Source organism: Parus major, chromosome 5 (genome assembly GCF_001522545.3).
Source record: "Parus major isolate Abel chromosome 5, Parus_major1.1, whole genome shotgun sequence".
NCBI classification, from domain to species: Eukaryota; Metazoa; Chordata; class Aves; order Passeriformes; family Paridae; genus Parus; species Parus major.
In genome coordinates, this window is record NC_031774.1 from 41,817,935 (window position 1) to 41,843,728 (window position 25,794).

Genomic DNA, 25,794 nt, shown 5'->3' on the forward strand with positions numbered 1-25,794 from the left:
TGAGATGCTCTGCTGACTTTTATATGCCAAGCAAATTCCATGATAGCTGGGACATTCTGTGAATAGTACATCATACGTAGAGAGGGAACTTTCAGATAAAACAAAAAAATGTATTTTGTATCTTGATATTCCACATATATCGTGACTCCAATTAACCACTGTTTTGATGATTTCAGCAAATCAAGAAGTCAAATTACTTATATAAAGGTAGGCAACACATGTAACTTTATCAAATTACAATTTCAATGCTCAACTGGCTTTTTTGTCTGTATTGTTTCATGATAGTTTTAATAAGCAAGATTTTTTTTAAGCAAAAACTACACTAATGAAAACAAATCACGTTTGCAAACAAAGCATTGCCAATGTCAAACTACTTGAACGTTTAACTTAGACTCTAGATGTTTGTCCATGAAGTGGACTGCATTTTAATTAAAGGAACTTCATGAATGCATCCTTTCCTGTTTGCAATGACATTGACTGTCTTTTCCCTCATTCATGAGCACATGACATCCCTGTGCAAACTAGGGGAATTATTTACATGGGAAAATATTAGGAAAGTATTTTATGAATTTGAAGTTGTTTGATGCATACTAGCAGCTGGAAACATGAAGGAAACTCTTGTCTTTTGGCAAGCCAGCCTTCTATGAATCATCACTCAGTGCTCCAAGCACTCTGGGGGTCCATAGGACTAGTTTTTGAGAATCTATTCTTTATCGTTGACTAAAATTTTGATCAGAGACATCCAGATATAATTCCTGGAAATTAAAAGAAATGTAACACAAAGAGTATGTAAAGTAATGCAATGTTAATGGGAGCACATTCTCAAAAGGTTTAAAGATTTCCTTGTTGCTCATGTTTAACATTATGAAGCATTGCAGGCTAAAAACCTTTACATGTAATTTATGTGTATTTATTTACATGTAAGTTTTCATCAAGGCTTCCAGAAAGCATTGCAAAAATTCAATTAACACAGCCTTCATGGGAAAGAATAAATATCATTCAGGTTTTCAGGTGAGAAAAACTAAAATACAAAGAGAAGTTATTTAAACAAGGTTTTGCAGCAAATCAGAGTAAGAAAAGAATTAGGAGTTTTCCTTATGGATTTCCCTGTTTTAATAAAAAGCTGCAAAATAATGAGAGGAAAAAAAATCTGTGGTGGCATCAATAGGTGTTTCTGATATCTGTGCTCCTACGGTTTTAACTAGACCAAATATAAAACATTTAAATCTAAAATGAGGGACCTAGTGGGCACATTAAAAACATCTAGTCAGTAGTCTGCTATCAAACAAAATTTTACTTACTTTGTGATATATAAACCAAACCGAGAAAAATAAAGCAAGCACATATCTATGTCTTATCAAGTTACTTTGTGTGGAAGAACTCAGATACATATTCCACAGATGAAAGGCCAACATAATTCATATAAAAAGCCTCTGAGGGAGCTGGTGTTGTTTATCCTGGAGAAAAGGAGAATCAGGGGGGATCTTATCACTCTCTACAACTGACTGAAAGGAGGCTGTAGCCAGGTTGGGGTTGGTCTCTTTTCCCAGGCAAGTGACGGGAAAGAAGAAATGGTCTCAAGCTGCTCCAAGGAAGGTTCAAGTTGGACATTAGAATAATTTCTTCACTGAGAGGGCATTGCAACAGGTTATCCAGGGAGGGGATGGAGTCACCATCCCTGGAAGTGTTAAAGAAATGACTGGACGTGGCACTTGGTGCTATGGTTTAGTTGACAAAATGTTGTTCAGTCAAAGGTTGGACATGATGGTTTCAGAGTCTTTTCCAACCTCAGTGATTCTATGATCCTCTGATTTCTCATGAGAATCCTATGGATGGAACTCATAGGATCTGTCTTTAAAATTACATTTACATGTAATTATACCGACTGTTAAAAAAAAAAAATAATAAAAACTGAGAACATGGTATACTACTACTCCTATTTCAACTGAAAGAAATAACTTTAGATACCTTATGTCTTTTGCAATAAGGATTTTTCCTGACATTTTTATGTTCTCTAATTAAAAGCTGAAGGATTTTGGTTTATTAAACTTTGGCAAAAATGTTCAATATTTGCAGTGTGTGGAATAGATTTTCATAATTTTGAAAGGAGCTTAGATAGAGCATGTAGGGTTTTCACTAGGAGCATTCCCAGCAAGTCAAGTGAGGAGATCCCTCTCCTCTAGTCAGCCTGCATTTAGAGTGCTGGGTCCAGTTTGAGGTTCTCCTGTATAAGAGAGACATGTAAGAGCCAGTCCAGCAAAGGACAACAAATTTTTTAAGGGACTGGAGCATCTCTCCTGTGAGGAAGATCTGAGAAAGCTGGGATTGTTTAGTGTGGAGAAAACAAGGCTTTGGGAGATCTCATCAATGTGCACAAATATCTGAAGGGAAGGTGTAAAGAAGAGGGAGCCAGGCTCTTTGCCCTGCTGCCCAGTGACAAGCAGTGGGCACAAACAAACACAGGAGGTTCCATCTGAACACAGGAAATGCTTTTTCACTCTGAGGGCTACAAAACTAGAGGTGATTGTATTAGGAAAAAACCTGAAAGAACAAGTGAAACACCAAATAGTAGGGGGCAGAGGATGGACAAGTAGCTGGGTATTAAACAAGAGCAATAAATACATAGGGTGAGAAGACAACATCAAGGAAGAAGGGAAGAGAAAGCTGAGTATTATGAGAAAAGGAACAGCAGGCTGCTAGCACCCTCAGGAAGCAAAAGTTACTTGGTGGTAATGAGCAGAGGAAAGACTATGGGAAGCCCAATGAAGGGAAGTGACGCACTGGCTTGCCGATGAAAGAAAAGGAAAGGGTGAGGCAGGCAGGACAGAGGATCTCAAACTGCTCCTGGTCATTTTTATAAGATCAAAGAATGACTGTGTTCTGGGAGGACCAGAAAGCCTTTGATGTAATGGTAGTTCTGGCAAGACACTACAGAATCAAAGCAAGAGGAAAACAAAGTGTTAACCCTTTGATTCAGTATTTCCTCTACATTCATAGAAGCAAAGTATGAAAATCATGAAATAATTTCAGGAGCTAACAGGAAGACTTACTTATTGATAGAAGGCACACAGAGAGACACAGAGAGGGAGAACAAGCACATAAAAATGGATGGTGGCAGGCAGTCACAATCTCTCTACAAAATGCATTTGGTATTGTTATCCTTCCAATTCTTCTTTTAAATTGGATGATAAACCAGAAATCTGATGCAAATTTGAGCCTGCTACAACAGGAGAATAATCTAATAGCTTTTACGTTGCTGAGCGGATGCAGAGAGAAATTTGTTTTACTGGAATGCAAAACCTTACTTTCTTGAACATAAAAATAAACTAAAACAAAATGCATAAATGTTCATACTGAACAGAAAATTCATATTAAATAACAATTTTGCTGAGTACTTACAGCATTACTGGAGTTAACCTAGATTTATGGACATTGTAACAAACAGTTGAATTGTGTCCAGAAAAGCCTGATCCAAGTATTCTAAGAGTGATAAACTCCTGGATTCTCTACTGAAAGCAACAAGCTGTTTTATTGATCAAAGGAATGCATATGTTCACTGGAATAACTTCAGGATGTGGTTGATTTCAAATTAAATTTTGAAGTCTTCTATGTCAGACTAGTGCTAGTAAGGCAGAGGAACATGACTTGCAGCTTATGCTCACAAACAATATGTGGTTTATAGAAACCCACTAAAATCTCAAGCACAGCATAGTAGCAGTAGGCACCTACAAAATGTATCTTGACCTCTTTATGAGAAAGAAATACACTTTCCATTGTAGCCTCATCTGAGGCAGTTTTTTTTCACCTAAAAATCATACACCTTTATCAATAAATAATTCAGAGCTAAATCTTGTATGTAACAACTAAGAATAGCTACAGAATAACAACTCAAGAATAAAGTAACTCATTTTATTTAAGGATAAATCATATTAATTCTCTCAAAATGTCAGACTAAATAATTGGTCACTAAAGTAATAAGTCTATTTACTTGTTATGAGCTATGAAATAATTAAATTCACTTTAATTAACAGCATTAAACCAAATAAAAAAGCCAAAAAAACCCCACATAATCTCTAGATACTCAAAACTTCAGTTTTGCCTATACTCCTCTGGCACTTCTCAAGAGTTGAAGGATTATTCCAGAAAACATTTAGGTTCTTCAGCTCCCTTTATATCCACTAGTGAGTCTGTCTAAGAAACCTTGTTCTTCCTTACCTTCCAGCTTCTGCTCCTGTCCTGCAAAACTTGTTGGAGCAAGAAGTGGTGTACCTATCTATTGAATCATACAGCAGAATCAATCTGATTGGAAAAAAGAGACAAAATATCCAAAAGCTTCTCCTAAAAGGGTACTATTTGTTCTCAGGCTCCTTAAGGGGGTGATCATTTACTTTTTTAGTTGTAGTGTTGATATGGGCAGATAAACTGATTCTATCCTGCACCTCCCAGACCTAACAAGTAAGCGCATAGAGTACTCACTGAAAGAATTAGATCTATCACATGGACCTCAAACACTAGAAGTGTTAAAAAAATAACATTTTTTGTATTGATAAAATCTACAACATTTCTCTTCCCATGGAGGGGAGGAGGACTAAACTCTGTACTAAAGTACAGAAAAATGACAACATTGAAATACACTGTATTCCATATAGTGAGTACAAAAGTACTGTAGTAAAAAACTACACAGAGAGCTGCAGTGTAAAATTATCACATCTTCTCTTAAAAGTAAAATGACAGTTAAAAACCCAGAACTGCAACTTCTTTTAAAAAAATTAAAAATATATATAAATAATATTTTCATAATTTATAGAAATGTAATTGGGACTGGCTTGGAAATTAATTTAAGGAACTTACCATTTCTAAGGCCATAATACGTTCCTAAAAGCAAAATACAAGACACCATTAGAAAGCAAAGAATAAAAACACAGTGTAAGTCAAAGAATGATGAATAAGATTCATTTTGGGATTTTGGTGGTCTCTCATGTACTGCTTTTTGTAAAAAACTCACTGAGTAGGAACTGTTGTACTTAATTAGATGTTTTTATCATACTATCCCACATAGAAATTTGCCCCAAAAATAAGAAATCACCCAGAAACAAGGTGAGAAAGGTTTTGAAAGAAATTACTCCACAATGTATTTTTTCCAATTAGTGCAGTAGGTTTTCAATATTGCTGATTTTACTCTTACATATCCCAAACAATTATTTCTTTTTTTGATAATCTCTGACTGTAAATCTAGCATGGTTTGGAATTCATGACATCTTAGCATCAGGCTTAGTTTTCTTTTACGCATTTCCTTAGGAAAATAAAAAGTAAATTCTATATCATTATTCTTTCATCCAGAAATAGCTCTGAATAATGTTTTATTAATAACAGGATGTCATTAGTCAATTAGTCAAACAAATAAAACAAACTTGTATCAGTTTTAATCCAGCACAAAATACAGAGAACCCAGAATTACCTAATTTACTCTATATATTTGAACATTCTTTTCCCGTTGCAAAGTATTTTAAAGAAAAATATGAAGTTAGTAAAATCAAGATAGTGTACTCTGGTACTATATCCTGACTAGGTATGGTATTTTAAGTAGTTTGACAAAACATATATTCAACTGTTTAGGTGAGTCCACATTTAGAGTATGTGACCATTAAGACATTACAGGAACTGTTACCTTACAAAAATATTACTCAATTTTTTTCTCAGGCAAGGTAGTGTATCACATGCTAAAGTCTTTATTCTTCCCTAGAAGCAGGTCTGAGATACAGACTATTTCTGTACATCAGAAAAAACTTATGTTAAAAAAATATATTGAAAACTCAGAAATTTTTATTCTGAGATGTCTGTTTCTCCACAAAACTGCAGTGGCAAACACTCATATTTATTTAAAGATTCTGCAACAAAACACATACTCATTACCATAAAAAAGATGGTATTTACAGATCTCATAAATTTCTGGTTATAATGAACAACAATTCAGATGTAAATCTTTCCAGTTAAAGAGAACTGCTTTGAAAAAAAAGGTCTTAGAGTGAGTGAGGATAATTCCAATGATAGAATAAAGAGTGTTTTCAAATTGATTCATGAGTTAAATAAAGTGCATTATATAGGTGCCAAATTCTAAATATAATAAACTCTTAAAATCTCACAGCAGATAATTTTCTGAAGACTAGCATCTAATGTATTAGGAAATTTACCAAGGATAATTTGTACACTACTTGACTGTGAAAGCATGGATATGTGAAGGGAGAAAAAAACTGCTATCAAACATTTGAATGTAAGAACAACAGCCAGAGCGCTACAATTCACACACTTAACCAGAACTGCCAATTAGGGAAAAGAATAAAGCAATTTAATCAGGAACATGACAGTCAGGCAGGCACATATTGCCATGCAAGACACTACTATGATGCAACTTCCTGCAGTCTAAAATTACTCCTCATTCAATCAGAAGTAATATCATTAGAACAATTTGTCAACCATGAAGCTTCACATGAAAGCAGATGCAGAATTGCTTCACATGAAAAGAGATCTTTTTACACTGATGTAACTAGATATGCACCTGTGTAAACTGCTTGCGCAGACAAGCTCTCAGCCTTGTTGAACTTGAGCTGCCAGAAAGCCAGGCCAAGATTTTTGTTTGAACAGGAAACAGCTGGATTGGTGTGTTGTGTAACTTTTGGGTCTTGTAACTTGTCTCTTCTTACTGGATCAGACTGTTTGTACACTAACTTCTTTGATACCTCTAGCCCTCAAAATGCCTTCTATTTATTATATGAGAAGGCTTAAACTCCTATGGTCAAAACTCAGGTCAATACATGATGTCGTTTCCCTTATGAGCCTTATCTTCATCAATTCCTTCACAAAAGTCCTGCTTTCAGTACACTTACAAAATGTTAACTCATTGATACTCTTTGTATTGTACGTAAGCTTTTCTTACATTCGTATTGGATATTGTTTGCAGCAATTTGTTGATAAAAATTTCTTTTTTTGTGTCTGTATTCTGAAGAATACACACATTACCCTCCCTCGTAGCCTCCTGAGCCTCACAATTCAGACATTCCAGCCTGTTTTTCTTTCTTAGCCATTTCAATTTGAAAGGAGTATGTTTTCTTTGACTGTAATGCTTAAATACTATTCCAAAGCTGAGCTTAGGGTAAATCTGACTTTTTAAGTGAAAATTTAAAGTGCTTAGCACAAACAGTTTTACTGCTAGATGACATAAAATAAGGGTTTATAATATTTTATCAGGTCCCAGCAAATATTGACTGGCCTGTTCTTCCTCAGAAAGGTGACTATGAATATTTAGTGCTTCAGAGGCTTTAAATACTTAGAATACTTTAATTTCATTTTTATTCTGTTTTACAAAAGAAAGTAATACAGCCCAAGAATTTAACCCAACCAGTGAAAAAATTCACTGGTGAGTATTACTGGCTATTGGGTCTACATTTGTCTGCACATATTTCCCAATCTGAATTTAAGCTATAAGGCTGTCCAGAAAATCATGCTGTAATACAATATGGTAGTTTCAAGAAATTGAATAAAAACATAGCTAGGTAATTGAGCAGGTAATATACCTGGAGAGCTCCCATTTCTTCCTCTCTTCTGTGTGTCTTCTCTAGTAGCTCTGCAAAATGAAAAACAGAACTTGTAAATTCAACTTCCTGTCTCATGGCCTTGTAGAAAAAGTACTGTGTAAAACAGTCATCGAGTTTTTTATTTTACAGATTTCACAACACCCCTTTTCATCTGATTAAATAATAGATGAAATGTGTCAGTGATATGATTGTTTCCAAGCATGGGCTGTTGAGGTGACTAAAAAACAGCCACAAGAACACAGAAAGACAGTTTGACTGGGTGGGGGGAAAGCTTTAAGATTCACAGATAAACTTTTCTATAATGAAATAAATGGGGTATACTTTTACAATTGAATGAAAAAAATCAAACAGATTCTCTCTAAAAATTAACTAAAACTGACAATCACAGCTATGCAATTATATATGAAAAGTTACTATAGAATACTGCAAACTATTTTGACTGAAAAAAATCTCCTCCTCTCACTAAAATAAAACAATTTTGCTAAGGAAAATAATTCACTGTGACAAAATACTAGAAAAGTTTCTTATAGTCTTTACAAGGTAAAATCCTAATATCTCATATTGTCATGTGTGACAATTATAGACATTGGCATATATATGCACATATGTAACATTTCACATTAGAAATTAATTTTGTTGGAATTATATGTCTTTTGTTATGAGTTGTTTTTCCCTTTTATTTCATCCACATAGTTTTATGATTAACCTCATGTTTTTGATAAATTGCAACATATTTAGAATTCTGGGAAACCTTAAAGTTATAACCTCATAAAGAGCAGGAAAAAAAACAACAAAAAAAAAACATGCTGCAGGCTTATTACTATTTTAACTATCAGAAGTTTAATCATGAGTGTTGCATGAGAAGAGCACTGCTTTATCTAAGTCAGAGACTGACTTTGAATTCAGATATGCTCCAGTTTGCTAGCAATTAGGAGAGTTATGAGATTATGAAACTGTCTTGACAATGTCAGAGGACTGAATTCTGACAATACCCCCAGAATTCAAGTACAGAACTGCTAACTGAAAGTACCTGTGTTTACTTCTTTAAGAAGTAAAGTTTACTGATACTTACATAGTCATAAAGATAACCTTCAATTATTTACAATAGTAACTACATAAAATATTCTACTGACATCAATTTGTCATCTTTCCTTTATATCTCCAATATTTTATTTTTCTCCTTCTCTTGTTATGAAACCTCCTGTGAGCACCCCAACCCTCTTTCTTCATAACTTAGTATTAATTTCTGATTGTATATGGATTGAGGCTTATTTCCAAGCATCAGTCCTTTAAAGGAGATGTAGATAACATGTAAAAAATTTTACTTAATTCTTTCACAAGCTGAGAGATTCACTTGCTATTCTTTCTTCTTAGCTTCTATGCCACTTTTTTCAAATCCTTTCTTAAAATTAGTAAAATTACTGTTTATTCACTTTGGTTTGGTGCATTTATGTTTTTCTCGATTATTCCTTGGTATGCTTTTCAGTCCAGTGATCCAACTGCCATATAAATTACTGTAGCCAAATGCGCTGCCATCAACAATAAAACAAGAATTCTGGGTTGAAAAGTAGCTGACCTGTATGTTTTCTTTTGGTATATTCCAATATTATATGTAATTTGATAAAAATTTGTATTGCAAGACTAGCTTTAAAAAAAATTTAGGAGTAAGGAATAAGTCTATAAGAAAAGGGTAGGAAATGAAAAATTTATCCCCATGTTCCATCTGACCAAAGGCACTCAATTATTATACTCGACTTTGCTTTATTTTCATTCTAATGTAGTAATTAAGATTCTATTGTATAGACATGATTGTTCTAAGTGAACAGGTTGCTATTACAAGGTTTCTTTCAAACAGATTTGAAAGCCCTGCATCTCAAATTAGGGTTATCTAGAATCCATTTACTTCATTCTACCCCAGCCTAAATCGGTTGTCCTGCAAGATGCTTCACAAAATTCTGTCACTAGAAGGGTAGGCAGGAGTTGAAGTGATGCTAACTGAAAAAATATACACCTGCACAGACTCATCCTTTATGAACATATATTTAAAAATCAAGTTCTGCATTTCAACTGATGATTCCATTTAGTATTCCATGTAAAATAATGGCATCTTTTCTCCAAAGCTGAACTAAAAAAAATAAAAATTTAAGCATCATATATTAAACAGCTATACAAAAAGCCATATATCGCATATTATATCATTCCTCTGGACATCATTTAACATGACAGAGTAACTTTGCTTACTTGATTTGAAAAACTCTGTTTATTTATTTTATCATTCGTACACTTCCCATATTTAAGTTCTTGTGCAAACTTAAATATGTTTTATGTCATGTGCCTGAAAATAATGTTGCAATAAAGTTAAGACAGAGAATGCATTGTGCCTGCAACAGAACAAAGACGATCACTGGCCCTAGTGGAGGCTCTTTTCATCCATCCTATGAACACCTCTGAGTTTTTCTAATTAATATTTTGTTCATAAATGAAGTTTCACAGTGGCATGGGTTGCTACAACAGAGCTGCTACCATCTTCTTTCAAGGCCTAATGTAACCACAGGGTACTCAGGGATTTTTCAAAGCAATACATCATTATTCTCATGGGGCACTGAACACATCAATTTATAAATTTACTAGAAGAAACAGCATTATTGGAAAAGGCACCTTTAGGCATTGATGGCTCTTCTCCAAAGATGAATAATACATGGAAAAAGACAACAAAAGAAATGAGATGTAGAAATAAAGATATTCATCAACATTTTCCCTTTTTATTTCTAGCTAAATATGAAGCTTGCAATTCAATAAGGAACTATAAGCTAAAACTGTTTAAAAATCAGATATATTTCAAATGTTTAGAACTGTTCAAAATCAACAGCAAGCTCAGGATATTGTCTGCAAAATTAAGGATCATACTTTTGTGCAGTTATACAAAAACAATTTATTTACAGTGCTTAAATTCCAGATCATATAAAGATTATATCTCACTGAGCTATGCATCAGTAAACACAGAGTGTCCTTGAAGTTACACTAGAGTGACTTAGATTTGACTAATCAGACTTTCAGGAAAAATAAAGGTTATGATTTAAAACATTCTGTCAGAATCATTATCTCTTGCAGTTTCCCTGACACTGAACCACCACAGTATGTTGCAAAACATTACAAATACTAAGCCGGAGATGAAGATTATATATTCCATCATACCACACAGACAAGTGAGGAGAAAAGGGTTATTCAAACAGATTTTTCACACACACACCCCCCAGCTGTAATTTTTACCGCTGGTGAAAAGTACCAGCAAATAGATTTAGAAGCAGATACTTATTGATTGAAATTACTAAAATGCAATAGTACTGTCTTATTTATCCTAGCTGATCCATTAATATGCCAGTAACAAACTAGAATGCTAAAACTCCTTCATGAACTAAAATGCTCAATTCCTTTATGTCTGCTGGGTGTAACAAAGGTGGGAAACACAACATTGGCTGTATATTAACTGGAGCATCAATTTCTTGGTTTCAAACACTGCATGACCTCCCATTTTAGAAACTGAAGATAATGCTAGACAGCATTCCTCTTCACATTCTCAGAGAAGAGTGACATGCCAGAGAAAAATCTACAAATTAGACCAATACCACATTTTTATGTTTACCTTGTACTAGCCAAGGACAATGCACAAATACAGAGGTGCACACAGAATCAATTCTTACAGCCATAGATATCTACTCATACAGTGAAAAATTCTAAAATGTGATTCAGAGTGCTCTGAAGTTGACATTCACACAACAATTCAGTTTTGCATTCATAGGTAATATGCTGTACACTATCTTAGGTATCTTCAGTCTGCTGGTAGATCTGACTGAATACTCTCACTGCTCTGATGCAGTTGCAGATCACACAGGACAACTCACATAGTATAAAAAAATACAGCTACTATGTGGCATTAAAGCAAGAAATCCAGGTTATTACCAGAAAAGAATGGCAGTTTGGAAAAAATTGTTAGCATAATTTTTGCATCATCAAGCTAAGAAAAGCTCTTTGCCAAAACACAAGTCAGGGCTTTCAGTTACATATTAGTAAAACTATTTTATATTTCCCAAAGTTTGTAACCCTAGAAACTGAGGTTCTAAGTTATATAAGAGTATACCAAACTCTTGAGTAATCACTTAATTAGACGCCCTGATTATATTACCTTTAAATTTGCTTTGATCAAAAATTGTATGGCTTTTTTATTTCAAGTATTTCCCATCATTCTCACTTTAAATACGCTTCCTACAGCTTTCAGTCATCATTTGGGTATGTTTCCCACAAAACTGCTGAGCAGATACACCATTCCTGTAGATGTAAAAGGCAGGCAAGCAGGTTTCCATCACATATGAAGGAATTTTCAATCAGCTGAATACATCAGTTTCTCTCGGCTAGAAATTACTTATCTTGCTCACATCTACACAGCCAAGTTGTAAGACTTAAGACTGTCCTGTTGTTCTGTCAATGACTGCCTGGAGAAAGAGACCAACCCCCCACCTGACTACAAACACCTTTCAGGGATTTGTAGAGTGATAAGGTCACCCCTGAGTCTCTTTTTCTCCAGGCTAAAGAACCCCAGCTCCCTTAGCTGTTCCTCACAGGGCTTGTGTTCCAAGCCCCTCGCCAGCCTCGCTGTCCTCCTCCGGATGTGCTCAAGTGTCTCAACATCCTTCCTGCATGAGCAGACAGGGGTGAACAAAAAACTGTAATTTTATTTACTCTAATGGCAGCTTCCAGAAATAAGCATCTGAGAGAACACCTAAGCACCTGAGAAACAGGACTAGATCTGGACCATCCATGACCTAGCTGGCCTCCAGAAACTTGACTATTTTTTAAAAAAGTTTTAAAAAATATGTTAATGGCAAAAAGCAGTGCACAAATAACATCAGTCTATTACAGGATGTGTCTCTCGCAAACAGGGAAAGAGACAAGGCAGAGGTGTTTAATGCCTTCTCTACCTCTCCTTCAATACCAATGATGAGCTGGGGTCCCAGTACTCTCAGCAGGTGAACCATGGCTGTGAGACCAATAAAACTCCCAGCCAATCCTGAACTTATGTCAGATTTGCTGCTCCTGGATCTCTTGAAGTCTATGGGGCCTGATGGGATTCTTTCAAGAATAAAGAGCTGGCTCATGTCTTTGAGAAGCCTCTCTCAATGGTTTTTGAGCAGTCTTGGGAATTTGGAGATGTCTCAGTTGACTGGAAGTTGGTGAACGTTATCCCTGTTTTCTACAAGGGCAACAGGATGACCACAGCACCCATGGAAAGGGACCTGGGGGCCCAGGTTGATGGAAAGCTGAACATGAGCCAGCAGTGCTCTGGCAGCCAGGAGGGCCAACACTGTTCTGGGGTGCATCAGGCACAGCATGGCCAGCAGGGAAAGGGAGGGGATTGGAACTGCACATTGGAACCCTGCACTGGGGCAGCCTCACCCTGAATACTGTGTGCAGTCTTGGGCACCACAATATAAAAAAGACAGGAGGGCTACAAAGACCATGAAGTGCCTTGAGGGGACACCACATGAGGAGTGGCTGAGGTCACTTGGTCTGGTCAGGCTGGAGGAGATTGAGGGGACACCCCACAGCTTCCTCATGAGGGGAAGAGGAGTGGCAGGAACTGATCTCTTCTCTCTGGTGACCAGTGACAGGACAGGAGGGAATGGCCTGAAGCTGTGTCAGAGGATTTGAGGCTGAATATTAGGAAAAGGTTCTTCACGTAGAGAGTGGTTGGGCACTGGAACAGGCTCCCCAGGGAAGAAGTAACAGCACCAAGCCTGACAGAGTTCAAGGAGTATTTAGACAATGCTCTCAGGCACATGGTGTGATTCTTGGGGCCCTTCTGTGAAGGGTCAGGAGTTTTACCCAGTGATCCTTGTGTGTCCCTTCCAACTCAGCGTATTTTATGATTCATTGAACCTATTTATTGTTCCAGATACCAGAACATTTTGGGACAGTGAGTTTCTATAATTGAAGCATGTACTGGGTAAAACAAAAAGTATCCTTTTGTTTCTAACATGATGTCTGGATGATCAATGACTTTTGTGTATGTATAATTATTGGTTCTAATTTGCTTCCTTCAATAAGCCTTCCTTGTGTTTCATCCTGATATTTGTCTTTAATTCTCTTTCGTTATGATTGGTATTTGATGTAGATCATTCACTTATGAATATCTCCCATACTTCATTTAGAAAACCTCTTCCAAATTTTCACTTGCCCCAAGAAACAGTCCAAAATTCTCCTCATCCATTTTATAACCTCTCTGTACCTGTCATTACCTGAACTATTACAGTGTCTACCTTACAGTGAATTCAAAAGTTCAAAAGTAGATACATACATATATTCAAACTCACAGCTTAAGTACACAAGATACTTGGCCAAGTTGTTGTAACCTCTTCTACAGTCCAATATGATTGCATTGGAGTAGTTTGTCTGAATATGAGATTAAATATATTAAAAAAACTAAACTATAAGATTACCCATCAAAGAATTATAGGTCAAAATGTGCTGCTTTTTAAGAGGCCTTTGTCAAAAGAATGAGAATATTTTTTTTCCCAAAGCTTACATGAGAGCTTTTAGTTCTATTCCTGGCTCTGCTCTATTCCTGGGAAATTTTCTGTACTTCATTTCAACATGGCTAAAGAAAATATTTCTCTATCTTCTGACGTGAAGCTCAAATGAAGTGCACTGAAATCCACACAAAATGTTCCTGTGAACTTTCTTATGAATACAAAAGGTGACGACAGCCCAAAACTTCACTATGTCTTTGCAACTGCCTAAGGTATGAGCTGGGAGAGAGAGATTATGTCCATTATACTTGTTTAGGACCATATTGATTCCCAATTGAAACTACGTAGGAGGACAATGAGGGAGGGTTATGAATATAGATGCAGTTAACACATCTTGAAGCACAGCTATAAGCATTCTGTTGTTTTCTTTGAATGACACTTATGTGCCAGCAGACATGCTGTAGAGGATTCCAAAAGCTCCTGGGGGACCTTAGGGTTTCTAGTAAAAAAAAAAAAATAAAATCACTAAAGCACAACTTCCCAAAAACAAGCATCACTCCTAGATGCTTTAGTAAGTTCCAGCAAGTTTCATTAAGAAACAGTTAGTGAAACAGACAAATAAGAAGGCTAACTTTGATGTGGTAAAATAAAAACATCTCATTCTGATTCAAAGATGGTTTCATTATGAAAATGCGATTAAGGCACAGGTCTTCTAGCTCTGTGGGGTTGAGCTTACAAAGGTGTCTATATTTATTTATCATCAAGTTATATACTTCTGTGTATTTATTGTCAATAAATAAATATATATATATTAGAGTGTTATGCTTACAAATTTTTTACTGATGGAGCATGCAATCAATAAAGTTTGGAGACTAGTGCTCAGTATTTAGAACCTTGGAACAATCTCACTTCTGAAGTAAGCAGACTATGGCTGGCAGTTAGCACTGAGAATTTGATTTTTTTCAATAAAGGCTTTTAGTTTTTGTAAAGCTGAAATGTTTTCTAGTCTCTTACTCCGAAATTCCTTCTCCTTTATACATCAAGCAGCATACATCATAACAAATGGAATTGAGAGGAAAAACACCAAAGTTTAAGTAAGAACAAGGTCTAACGAGAAGAGTGTCTATGGGAAGAGAAACTGTGTGGGAAGAATGAGGAAGAGGAAACTAGAACTATTATCAGTAAAAGGACAGAACAAGAATGTGTGGCTTATTATTCAAATAGAGACTCTCATATAAGCAGCAGATTCTATCTGGAGACCTTACTATAGCTTTTGAGCTTACTGCAGCTTTTGAGCTTTTGATCAGTTTCAACTAATTTTGAAGTGCCAAACACATATTTGTACATAGAAGAGGAACAGTCTGTATGTTAATACAAATATTTACTAAGATTTTTTTATCTAGAATTCTGAGTGCCATCTCTAAACAGCTGCCACTATCACGAATCCAGAGGTGGTAATCCAGGTATTGCTTGTTCTCTGAAGCAGTGTCCAAATAAGCAAGATAAATTATAGCCAGAATAGAATTAAGGGTCTCTTCTAGAATCTAGAGAGATGCTACATCAGAATTAACACAGCTGGGATAGCAATAAAGCTATTAATTCACAGTGAGTCACAACTGCAGAGCTATAGAAAACCTTCTGTTTGCATTATTTGCTCAACCATTCTCTACAGAGATGTAATAGCATATAAAAAGCATATAAAGTCACACCACTGGAATTTCAGTTTTAGACAGACTCATTAATCAATCAACTTGTCTCAGTCTTAAGCAGCCACTTTTCATTGCCAGGAATACTAAATCTTTTATACGAGTGTCCTTGCACTATGCACTTCAATCTGCTTCACTGCTGTAGGATGATACCACCATAGTTTTTCTTATCAAAGCCTTTACTAAGCCATGATTCTACTGACAGAAGAAAAACCATTACAGGCTAGAATTTTCTTTATGCCTCTATTTAACAATTTCTTTTAAAATTTCTTTAAATACATATATTTCACACTAAATTAATAATTTAGACAGAAATAAGAACTTTGTCTGAAAACAAGAACTACAGATATCAAGAATGGTACAACCAAAAAAAAAAACAAAACCAAAAAACCCAAGCATTAAAAAAATAATGAAAAATCGATCCAGTAAAGCAAAAAGTTTATCTGAAAGGCATAGCTTCCACCATGAAAATTAAAATGGGACACACAAAGTACCAAAAATACAGTTGACATTTTCTTCCCCATTATTTTTAATAAATGCCTTGGATAGTTTGAAAATGGTTTGGGAGTTTCAGAATATTGACATTTTCTGATTATGATCTAGTTATAAAAACTACATCCACAAATCTGCTGCAACCAGAAGGTTGCTGTGAAAATTAAAAACAAGTCATACAGGTGTTGGTTGAATCTATGCTCAAATTAGTGATTTAAATTATATTAAAATAACGCTAATAATTGCAAGTTACTCTCATCACATCCTGGGTGTCAATACCATCAGGTTTTTTCCATTTAACATGCTTAAGGATAAAAAAAAAAAAAGATAAGAATGCAGCAGGAAAAGACAGTATTGTTACTGTCTGTGCCCTCCTCAAACTAACATGAGCTAAGGAACATTGTCCTGTAACTACACTTTAAACACAAAATCCAAACCTCAGAAAATAACAACAGTGAAATCCTTCTAGTCATTATAGATTCTGGATTATGCCTTTTATTTGCAGGCAAAAAGAGCAAAAATTTTTTACGTGCAAAACAAGCTTTCCTCATGGCAAAATTTTTAGTACCATTAAATGTAGTAATATTAATTTAACTTCAATAACCGAGAAAGTAAGTTCAAATTTATCCTGCTTATTACAAAAGATACATATGCCAAAGAGAATTTGTTAACACACATACACATGGTATTTGAACAGTTAAACACTAGATTTGGAGTATGCTGCTATGCTTTGCTTTTGGCTACTATTTACTGAAACATCTATCAAAAGACTCCTGCTCTTCTTTTAGACTATCATTAGGGTGGCATGGCTTGACTACAATAACAGAGGTCTCTTCTCAGTTATAACTATGCAGAGTATCTTATGAAGAAAAAAAATAAGATTTAGGACCCTAAAAATAAAGATAATTGAGGAAATAATTGAGATTTACTGAATTTAGAACTTATTCTGACACTAGAAACTCAAACAAAACACAAGTCATAATGACATTCTGAATTTCTGCCACTAGGCATTGTGTGATGATTATTAATGTTTCTAAGGCCTTAAATGACAATTACTTGATTCTACTTCTAGCTGAAACTGTTATCATATATATATGTATTGATTACTCATGCAACAGTTACACAGCCAACCAGGCAATCATGTTCCTACCATAAATAAATCTCAAGAACAAACTTTAAAAAACAAAATCTAATATACAATGGTTATGAATAAACACCTCAGATTTTACTTCACAAATTTTGCTGAGAAGCCATCAATTTTCAACCCTAACAATCTAATAGCACATTTATACTACAATGGAATTCTTTATTAATAGCTTCGAATAATCTAGTTGGGGTGCTAATGACTATGTAGTTACTCCTTCTTCATGTTCCCAGAAGTCAGTCCAACCAAGCTGACACGATGCCTAGCACCAAGTGATCCAGTTCCACCAGATGTGTTCAGGTCACATCACAGATGGCATTTGCAGCTGCATTTGCCAAAATGCAGGGAGGTCTCTTTGCTCCCTTCCTCTGATTGTGCATTGCTCTTGCTTACTTTGTCCTGCCTTGGCAAAATGACAAACCTGGACCTCCGAAAGGTCTTAGTTCATTACAACTGGCAAAAACCAGACAGCTCTATGTGGCTCATATTGAGTAATATACAATTTTAGAGAGGTTCAACGAGGAGGAGACATAGAACAAGGGATGGAGAAAGTAGCCCTGATGGGAGAGAAAGAAACAGAAATAAGAATTCTGCCTTTTGTCTGCAGTGATATTAAATGTCTCCATGAATGGGAAACTTCAGTTTGACCCACTAACTCATTATCTTGGATTTGTGTGTTGAGCCATCATCACACCTGTCTGTAGCACAGATCCATGCAAGGAAACTGAACAGTGGCTTTTTCTCCCATGGTTTTGATTAGAAAACCTATTAAATAACCTTAAAAGAAAAAAAAAATCAGCATTATGTAAGAAAATATAGTAAGAAATGTCTCAAAGCAAGGTCCTCGTAATAGTCGACACTTTAAACAGAAAATGCAGTTCAACAGTTTTATCACTGCATATAATATATAATTGTTACAATTCTTTCCTGAATGGAGAAACATTTTCTTCCTGACAATGAATAAAATCTTTCAGGAACATACAGAAAGAAATTGAAACTTAATTTGTTTTCCTTTACCAACTGCAAGCTAGAAAGATAATTTGTCATTTCTTGTTTTAGAAAATTATGTGGATATATTTATGGGCATGGTAGCTATATAAAGATTATGGTATGGCATATGTAAATGCCAAAATAGGAAATTGAATGCTATTTTCTTCAGCGAGCTCTCTCAATATCCTAGGATTTTCTTTTTTTGATGTTTATAATCCCAACCATATTTATGCATATCAGAAAATTTCCTTCTGGCTTCTTCTGAAAGTCAGCTGCAGATCTCGATGCAAATATACACAGAACTGATATTGGACCTATCAGCTAAGGAATGGTAACAGTTACAGGTATCCAGCTTTTTGTAGCAGCTAGTGCAGCTCATTTGAACTGAAGTAACTGGGCAAACCAAAGGAGGCCAACAGCTGCAAGACATAAAGGTTTTCTAGTAAAGGTCTCTTTTTACTTGAGATCAGTAATTCTCTCAAGCCTGAAAGTGCATTTCTTAATTGGGCTGTTTGAAGATCAGAACTAAACAATCCATTTGCAATATCCACAGCATAGAAGAACAGATAACATGGGAAGCTCAAAAATACTGGTCCAAAAATCAAGTTTCTCTACCCATCTCAGAAAAAAGGGATCTTTTAGCAGCTTGGATGTTTTGTCAGAAGACCAAAGCACACATAAAAAAGTCCTATCCTCATGGGATTCACTCCTTGATAAATGCTGTAAGAAAGCTTTTAATTCAACTAAATGGCCCTATGTATCACTAGGACCCAAATAGCTTCTAAGAAAACATTATTTTAACCAAACAAACATACATGCACAGGGGTCATTATGTCTCACTGACACCCAACATAATGCAACTAGAAATAACACCTTGTCTCTTACACATTACTGGGTCAGGAATGAAGAGGTACCAAGCAAACAGTCAACATGCTTCACTGGAAATGCCCCTGAAGCGTATAACTGCTGTGAGACATAGGTTATAATGTGCATTGATCTGCTCATGCCTCTTGTGAACAGAGAAAATAACAGAAAGCTACTCTCTTAATGTACACCCAATGTTGAAAATTCATACTGTTTATGTATGGTTTTCATATCCTTTCACAATCTTATTAAATGGCTAAATTTCTCTTCCCTTGTGTCTTTATACTATGCATGACAAAATATAATTACAAAAATTAAAGCTCCTGAGACCGAAAGTAAAGGTTTAAGTCTTAAGCTCAAAATACATTTTGTACTGTGAAAATATGGTTCTAAACTTTCTTCAGAAAACAAAATAACCAAAATGAAAATTTGAATTTGTTTTTCAGAAACTTCTTTTTTTTTTAACTCTTACTCAGAAGTTCATATGCTTTTCTGTGGCTTCTATAATTTTACTCCTTTGTCTAGTATCATTTTCCTTTGCTGCAATGCCATTTGTTTCTGGCATATTTATTTCCAAAGGCCTTTTAATTGACATAAGGATCAGAATTTTTTTCTGTATAACAATCTGCAGTATTAATAATGACAATAAATTACAAATCACAGACAACCTTCAGTTTCAAAGTAATACTTAAAATTAATCATGCTGGGTTTCTCTACTCTCTCAAGCTTTCTGACAGTACCTAAGGCAGTGCAAACAAAATCTTTAGAGCAATTTTAAAAAACAGTCATCTCTTATAGGTCAGATTAAAAGCACTGCTCAGGAAAAAGAATAATGTCAGAGTGGAACCAGAGTACACATGCAACTGGCACAATGTATACTTCAGGGTGCACATCATACAAGAACAGAATATATGCAACAAATTTTAAGGTTCAAGACACCTGATACTATTTTTTCTTGACCATAAAATATTATTCATATTGGCAAGTCAGATGGAGAAAGAAACTACCCAGCATCTGATGACCACACATGTTTACAGAACTTACTTAGCTCTGTAAAACACACAGCTGGGCCTCTATCCCAGTGAATTGACACTATGAGTACTGACATTTCTTCCTAACCTGATGCAGCATGGTTCCTGGATCTGTCCAATACAGTTGTACTACTACTCAAGTAAGTTATAGATTATTAAAAGTTAGTAATTCATCATCAACAAAATTCTCGGTGAATGAAAATAAATTAATTACAAAAACCTTATGAGTAGCAACAAATAGAACACTCAAATTCAATTACACTATTTTTGTACATTACCACTTCAGGAAACATGGAATGCTGATTTTGTTAACTAAAAGCATTTTATGCTGCTATTCTTATAGCAACAACAGATTAATGTACGCAAAATGCATAATCATGGAGCTGAATGGCCCACATAATCATACCACTGATTCTGAATTAAAGTAAGGATGGAAATTTTTGTAATTTAATGGTAATAACACTGTCTTTATTGTAAATAATTCTTTGGAAGTCAAAATTTCTTCCAGATAATAAGCAAAATCTGTTGCTTAAGACTACAAAATGCTTATTTTAATCAAGTTATTTTAGAAGTCACACACTGAAGTGTTTTAAGATCAGATCAAAACAGGAGTTGCAGTGTAAACACATATTAGATTTTAAAATACAATCATTTTTTAAACATTCAAAAATGAAATCTTAGAAGGTTTTCAGTTTTTATCCCCCTCACAACGCAAGCTTCCCACAATATCTGAAGCCAGCCTGAAGATGTTATGCTATATACATGTTGTATATAAGATACATATATTGGAAAGGATATTTTTGTATTTTCAAATTTGAAATATTTTTGCAACAAGGTAGAAACATTTCAACCTAAAAGTTCAGATCTTATCGTACTCTACTGGTTATTTTCTCTGTTTCACTGTCATACATGAACAGTGCATGGTACAAACTCATTAAACCAGTCTTTGTAGCTAAGTCTCATTGACCAAGAATGAAGTATTAATATTTATCCAGCTTTTACGAGAATAAGCATGTATATAGTAGAATATTCAAATTCCATTCTTGCTTAAGAAGCCACTTTAAGAAAACATAGACCAACAGACTTATAATCCCTTTAATACACTTGAGAAACATCAGCTCAATATTCCCAATTGCTTGGAGAAGAAAGCCCCTTCTTCCTCAGACACGAGGATGACATGAAACTATGCAGAGCAAACTTCCTCCCAAGTTCCATGACACGCCTCTTGGCTTGACAGAAGCAAGGCATCTGAAAAACTAAGTTCTCTGCCAATTTAAATATGCTTCTGCTAAAAAATAAACTGGTTTGTAATAGGCATTAAGAACTTGATGGGAAACTGTGGTTTGATAAATAGCTATAAGATCATTGCATTATATTCAATAATGTCCTAACTTAATTCCGTCCTTTGAGATTTTCCTTAATAAAAATGTGTTCCATGGATTTTAAGCACCTTAGATTAGAACAAAATTATTTCACTCCAATTTTTTCATTTTATATAGTGTCTTACAAGAAATGGTATACTGTCTGATGATTTGATTTTGCAAGTAGAAGCAATTTTCCATACAGAAAACATTCAAGCCTTATTTTCAGAATATGCTGCTCCTAGAATTTCAAGCCAATCAAGAAAGTAATGTTCTATACCTGAGTCATCAAATATAATTAAAACCAGGAAGACAAAGTTTTTTTCCTGGCATCTGAAGTATGTACAATATTGATGCATTATGTACATATGCATGAAGTACATGCATATATATTTCAATGAATATATGTTTTCTTGGATTTCCACTTGGTTTCTTTCTCTAGTAGTAGGCATCTAAGTTCAACAATATAATAAAACAAACCCACAAACAAAAAAAATATCCACAACAAAATCGTGTTAGAATCATGAAACAAAAATTAAGGTGAGGATTACGTTTAAATATTATCCATTAAACAATATATGTGCAATATATAATGTTGCACAAAGGCACTGCTCAAATACTCAAGAAAAAGTACTGCAATATGAACATGTGTATTTTGTTTAATAACCTGCAATTCAAATCCTTTAAAACAGGCAGAAGTATCCAAATCATGCCCTTGACTATTTTATGACCTTATCCTAGAAACATAATATATGCAGACAAGAAAAATACTGTGACTCTCTCTGCCCACTCTAAAGAAGATTCGGATATATTGTGCCCATTATTAAGTGTAAATTTTAAAAAAAACTACATAAAATGTGTTATTTAGTAAAAACAATTAGTAGCTTACTGTTCTAATCTCTCATTCTTTATGAAATGTACAGTTAATTCACTTATCTTGCTTCACTCTATAACATTTTAAAGGATTTACCCCTTTAATTACAAAATATGTAATGCATTTAAAAGTACCAATCACAGTTCCCATTTTCTTAAACCAAAACAAAGAAGGAAAATAAGATGTTAGATACAGACAGTTGTTACCATGAACATGCTGATCAGAGTAAAGATTCAACCTAGGAATTTGTCATATTTAACCCACTAGAAGAAAAAAAATGTGCAAACAGATAAAATATCACTTATTTAATCTTTATACATTAAAATTCAAAAGCAGCTAGACTTCCTTTTTTTCAAGGCTTCACTTAAAATGTATATTTTGTAATTAAAATCATTTTGTTGTATACAGTCAACATTAAGAATTGTTTTTACTGATGACTGAAGCTGTTCTCAAAGTGAGGAATTTTCTGGTATGACAAAGAACTAAAACTTCAACTCTCCAAATACATAATACTATTAGGACTCACTTTAGGGAAAAAAGGGATTTTAAATAGCATGTCAGCTGAAAGGATATAAAAACTATCAACATAGCAATGAACTACACTGAAAAACATATTCTATGACACCCTGAAAAATTCTAGGCAAAACCATTACATACAACAAGTTCTAATTTTAAAAGATATTGAATCTATGATATAGCAAGATGAAAGATTTTAAATACTTCTTTAATTTCAAAAATTTTACTAAATCTTAGATAGCATTTTTTTCATTTCTGTTCAAATCTCCAACATGATTCATTTGTATTTTAGACTAAGATGGCTTTGACCAAGGGAATAGGCACAACAGGAGAAGAATATGCAGCCCTTGGTTCAGTTTTATTTCCTATAAGACAGCACATTATTTAAATAAACTGACATCTTTCAGCTATTAAAGATATCTTCAGGATGTCATGGTTACCTGAAGAAGAATAAATGACAGATAGCATGTTTCTGTTATATACTTCTCAGAAAAATATCAAATTCAAGACAATTGTGGAAGTGCCTGTGTTGCTTGAGGTAGGGTTTTTGTGGTTGGGTTTTTTAAAATTTAATTTAATAGCTGTAAAATGGTGATATCAGTTTGGTTAGTACATAATCTGAAAGCATGACAGCACCTTTCATATTAATTCAAGGAGTCTTGATAAAGTTGTACAGTTGATTACAGATCCTCTTTATTATACTGTGTTAAATTACTGTTAAACTGTAATTTGGCTTATGAAGAGTCCAATGGCATCATTTCAACAGCTGTAAAAAACCCCACTAGATCAGAGAACACCAGCTATTTTAGCTTGGTTTAAAGAAAAAAGTCATAATTCACCAAAAAAATTAAATAATTAAATAATATATTTTAATTATCTAATATGCACTGAATCCCCATCCCCCAGGTTACTTTTGTTAATTTTGATTTAGCTTCCAGAATGTGCAGGTAAACCAAGAAATAAAACTAATAAATTTAGTCTCTTACTAATGAGCAGTAAAAACTCAGTAATTTAAAGGACTCATCATGCTTTCTGAACCAAAAAACTGTAAATAAGTTTCAGATAATCATCTAAAGTATGTGATTCAGACAGAAAAAAGAAATCAAAGGAAGTCTTAAAAACATCTTTGCTACAGTTTGATGCCATCTCTTACCTTCTCCTTTACAATGGCAGCCATATTTTTATGAGTGCATAAAAAGATAATGTCAAATGAAAATGGTTCCAGAAAAATATTAAAGAATTACAGCAATGCATGTCCAGTCAGATAGTTCCAGTTTTCTGATTAAAAAAAGTTCCACAGGGCAAGATTTCTAAATGATTTGGGTTTATTTCCATTCTTCTAAGACTCTGAACGCAGGTTCATTTTGGCAATGTTTAAAATAACTTAGAAGTCCTCCCTCCTCCTTCCCCCATCACATTAAAAAAACCAAGCATTATTTAAAGGGCAAGAACACTATTAAGAAGAAAAAAATTATTTTAATAGTAATGATATTTCAACTCTATGCATTTTCAAGCTCACTATGAAAACCAAGTACTATGAAGAGTTTCTTTGAAATCCTTCAGATTCCTTTCTGTATGTATCCTTAAAAGAGTGCTCTCTCTAGGTGATGTTCCCATTCACTGTTCAATAGAAGATGACCTGAAAATACCTTGTGATGTTTCTTGTTGCCACAGAAAGGACTCTTATTCATACAAGGGCAATACCATGCAATATATATGTGAAAAAGAAATATAACAAAATAGAAAGAAACAAAGCTGAAAGGACAGAACCAGGATTAAAGTTGTCCTCAAAAGAGCATATGTACTTTACTATTAAATGAAACATAATAGGTCATAATAGAAAGATTTTACACTATTTTGATTTTCACTGGTTTCCAATCTTGTACTTTTCCTCAGTTTAATAACAGAGATTGGTCACTGTCAGTATATTTACATTCAATGAACCACACTGTTTCTTATTCTAAATTTTTACTCTTTCTGCTTTAGTTTTCCTGACTAAAAAAAAAAAAAAAAAGTTGGACTTACTGACTTTAAATAGAAAAAACAGGAATTTAATCTGAAGATTATGCTTTGTCAAAGCAAAGTTTTACCTACATTTTTAGTTTAGTTTAATATAACAGGCTCTTTTGAGTTTACGTTATCCACAGCAATTGAAGAACAAATAATCCTGACTGAACCTAACAGGAAAAAAAAAGAAATTAAAATAAATGTATGTCTTGCTTCAGGAATCACTTACCAAAATCGTTGTAAATTTTACTTGTTGAAAGTGATGAAACTAGAGGTAACTGTATGATTCACAGAGTTGACTCCACCACTAAAACCAGCTACTATGTAAGTCAAAATTTGATTTTTGTATCCTCAAATCTAAGACAATGCATAATGATAAATGCATGAGTGATAACCTTAATACAAAAGGAAAACACCACACACTTGCCTAGTACAGTTTTGTGCCTGTGACAAAAGCATCTAACATTAGTCTATCATAGCCACATATATTCTATATATACTATATATAAACACACACACATATATATAAACACTACATATAACTCCAATTATTAACCTTCTTAAGCTTTACTTAGCAGTGTAAGCAGTACAGGTATATATAATATACCTATATAAGAGAAATTCTAAATACGTAATAATTCAAATATGATTATAGAGCATTATCTCATTAGACACTGAGAACTGGTATAGAAT

At 34.3% G+C, this 25,794-nt stretch overlaps 1 protein-coding gene across 11 annotated transcripts in view; it reads right to left on the reverse strand.

Moving 5' to 3' along the window:
• Positions 1 to 25,794, reverse strand: part of CEP128 (centrosomal protein 128) — a 100,551-nt gene that overhangs the window by 24,497 nt on the left and 50,260 nt on the right. For 10 of the 11 annotated variants that reach the window (XR_001522261.3, XR_001522262.3, XM_015631530.3 and 7 more), the window contains 2 exons: positions 7,572 to 7,621; positions 4,852 to 4,875 (listed from right to left, as the gene is read on the reverse strand). Coding sequence is in view for 9 of the 11 variants with exons in the window: in XM_015631530.3 (XP_015487016.1) it covers positions 4,852 to 4,875; positions 7,572 to 7,621 (74 nt within the window). In the remaining 2 variants the exon portion in view is untranslated. Of the gene's footprint in view, positions 1 to 4,851; positions 4,876 to 7,571; positions 7,622 to 25,131; positions 25,272 to 25,794 lie in introns of those variants that run through there. The other variant, XM_015631531.3, reaches the window with a different exon arrangement.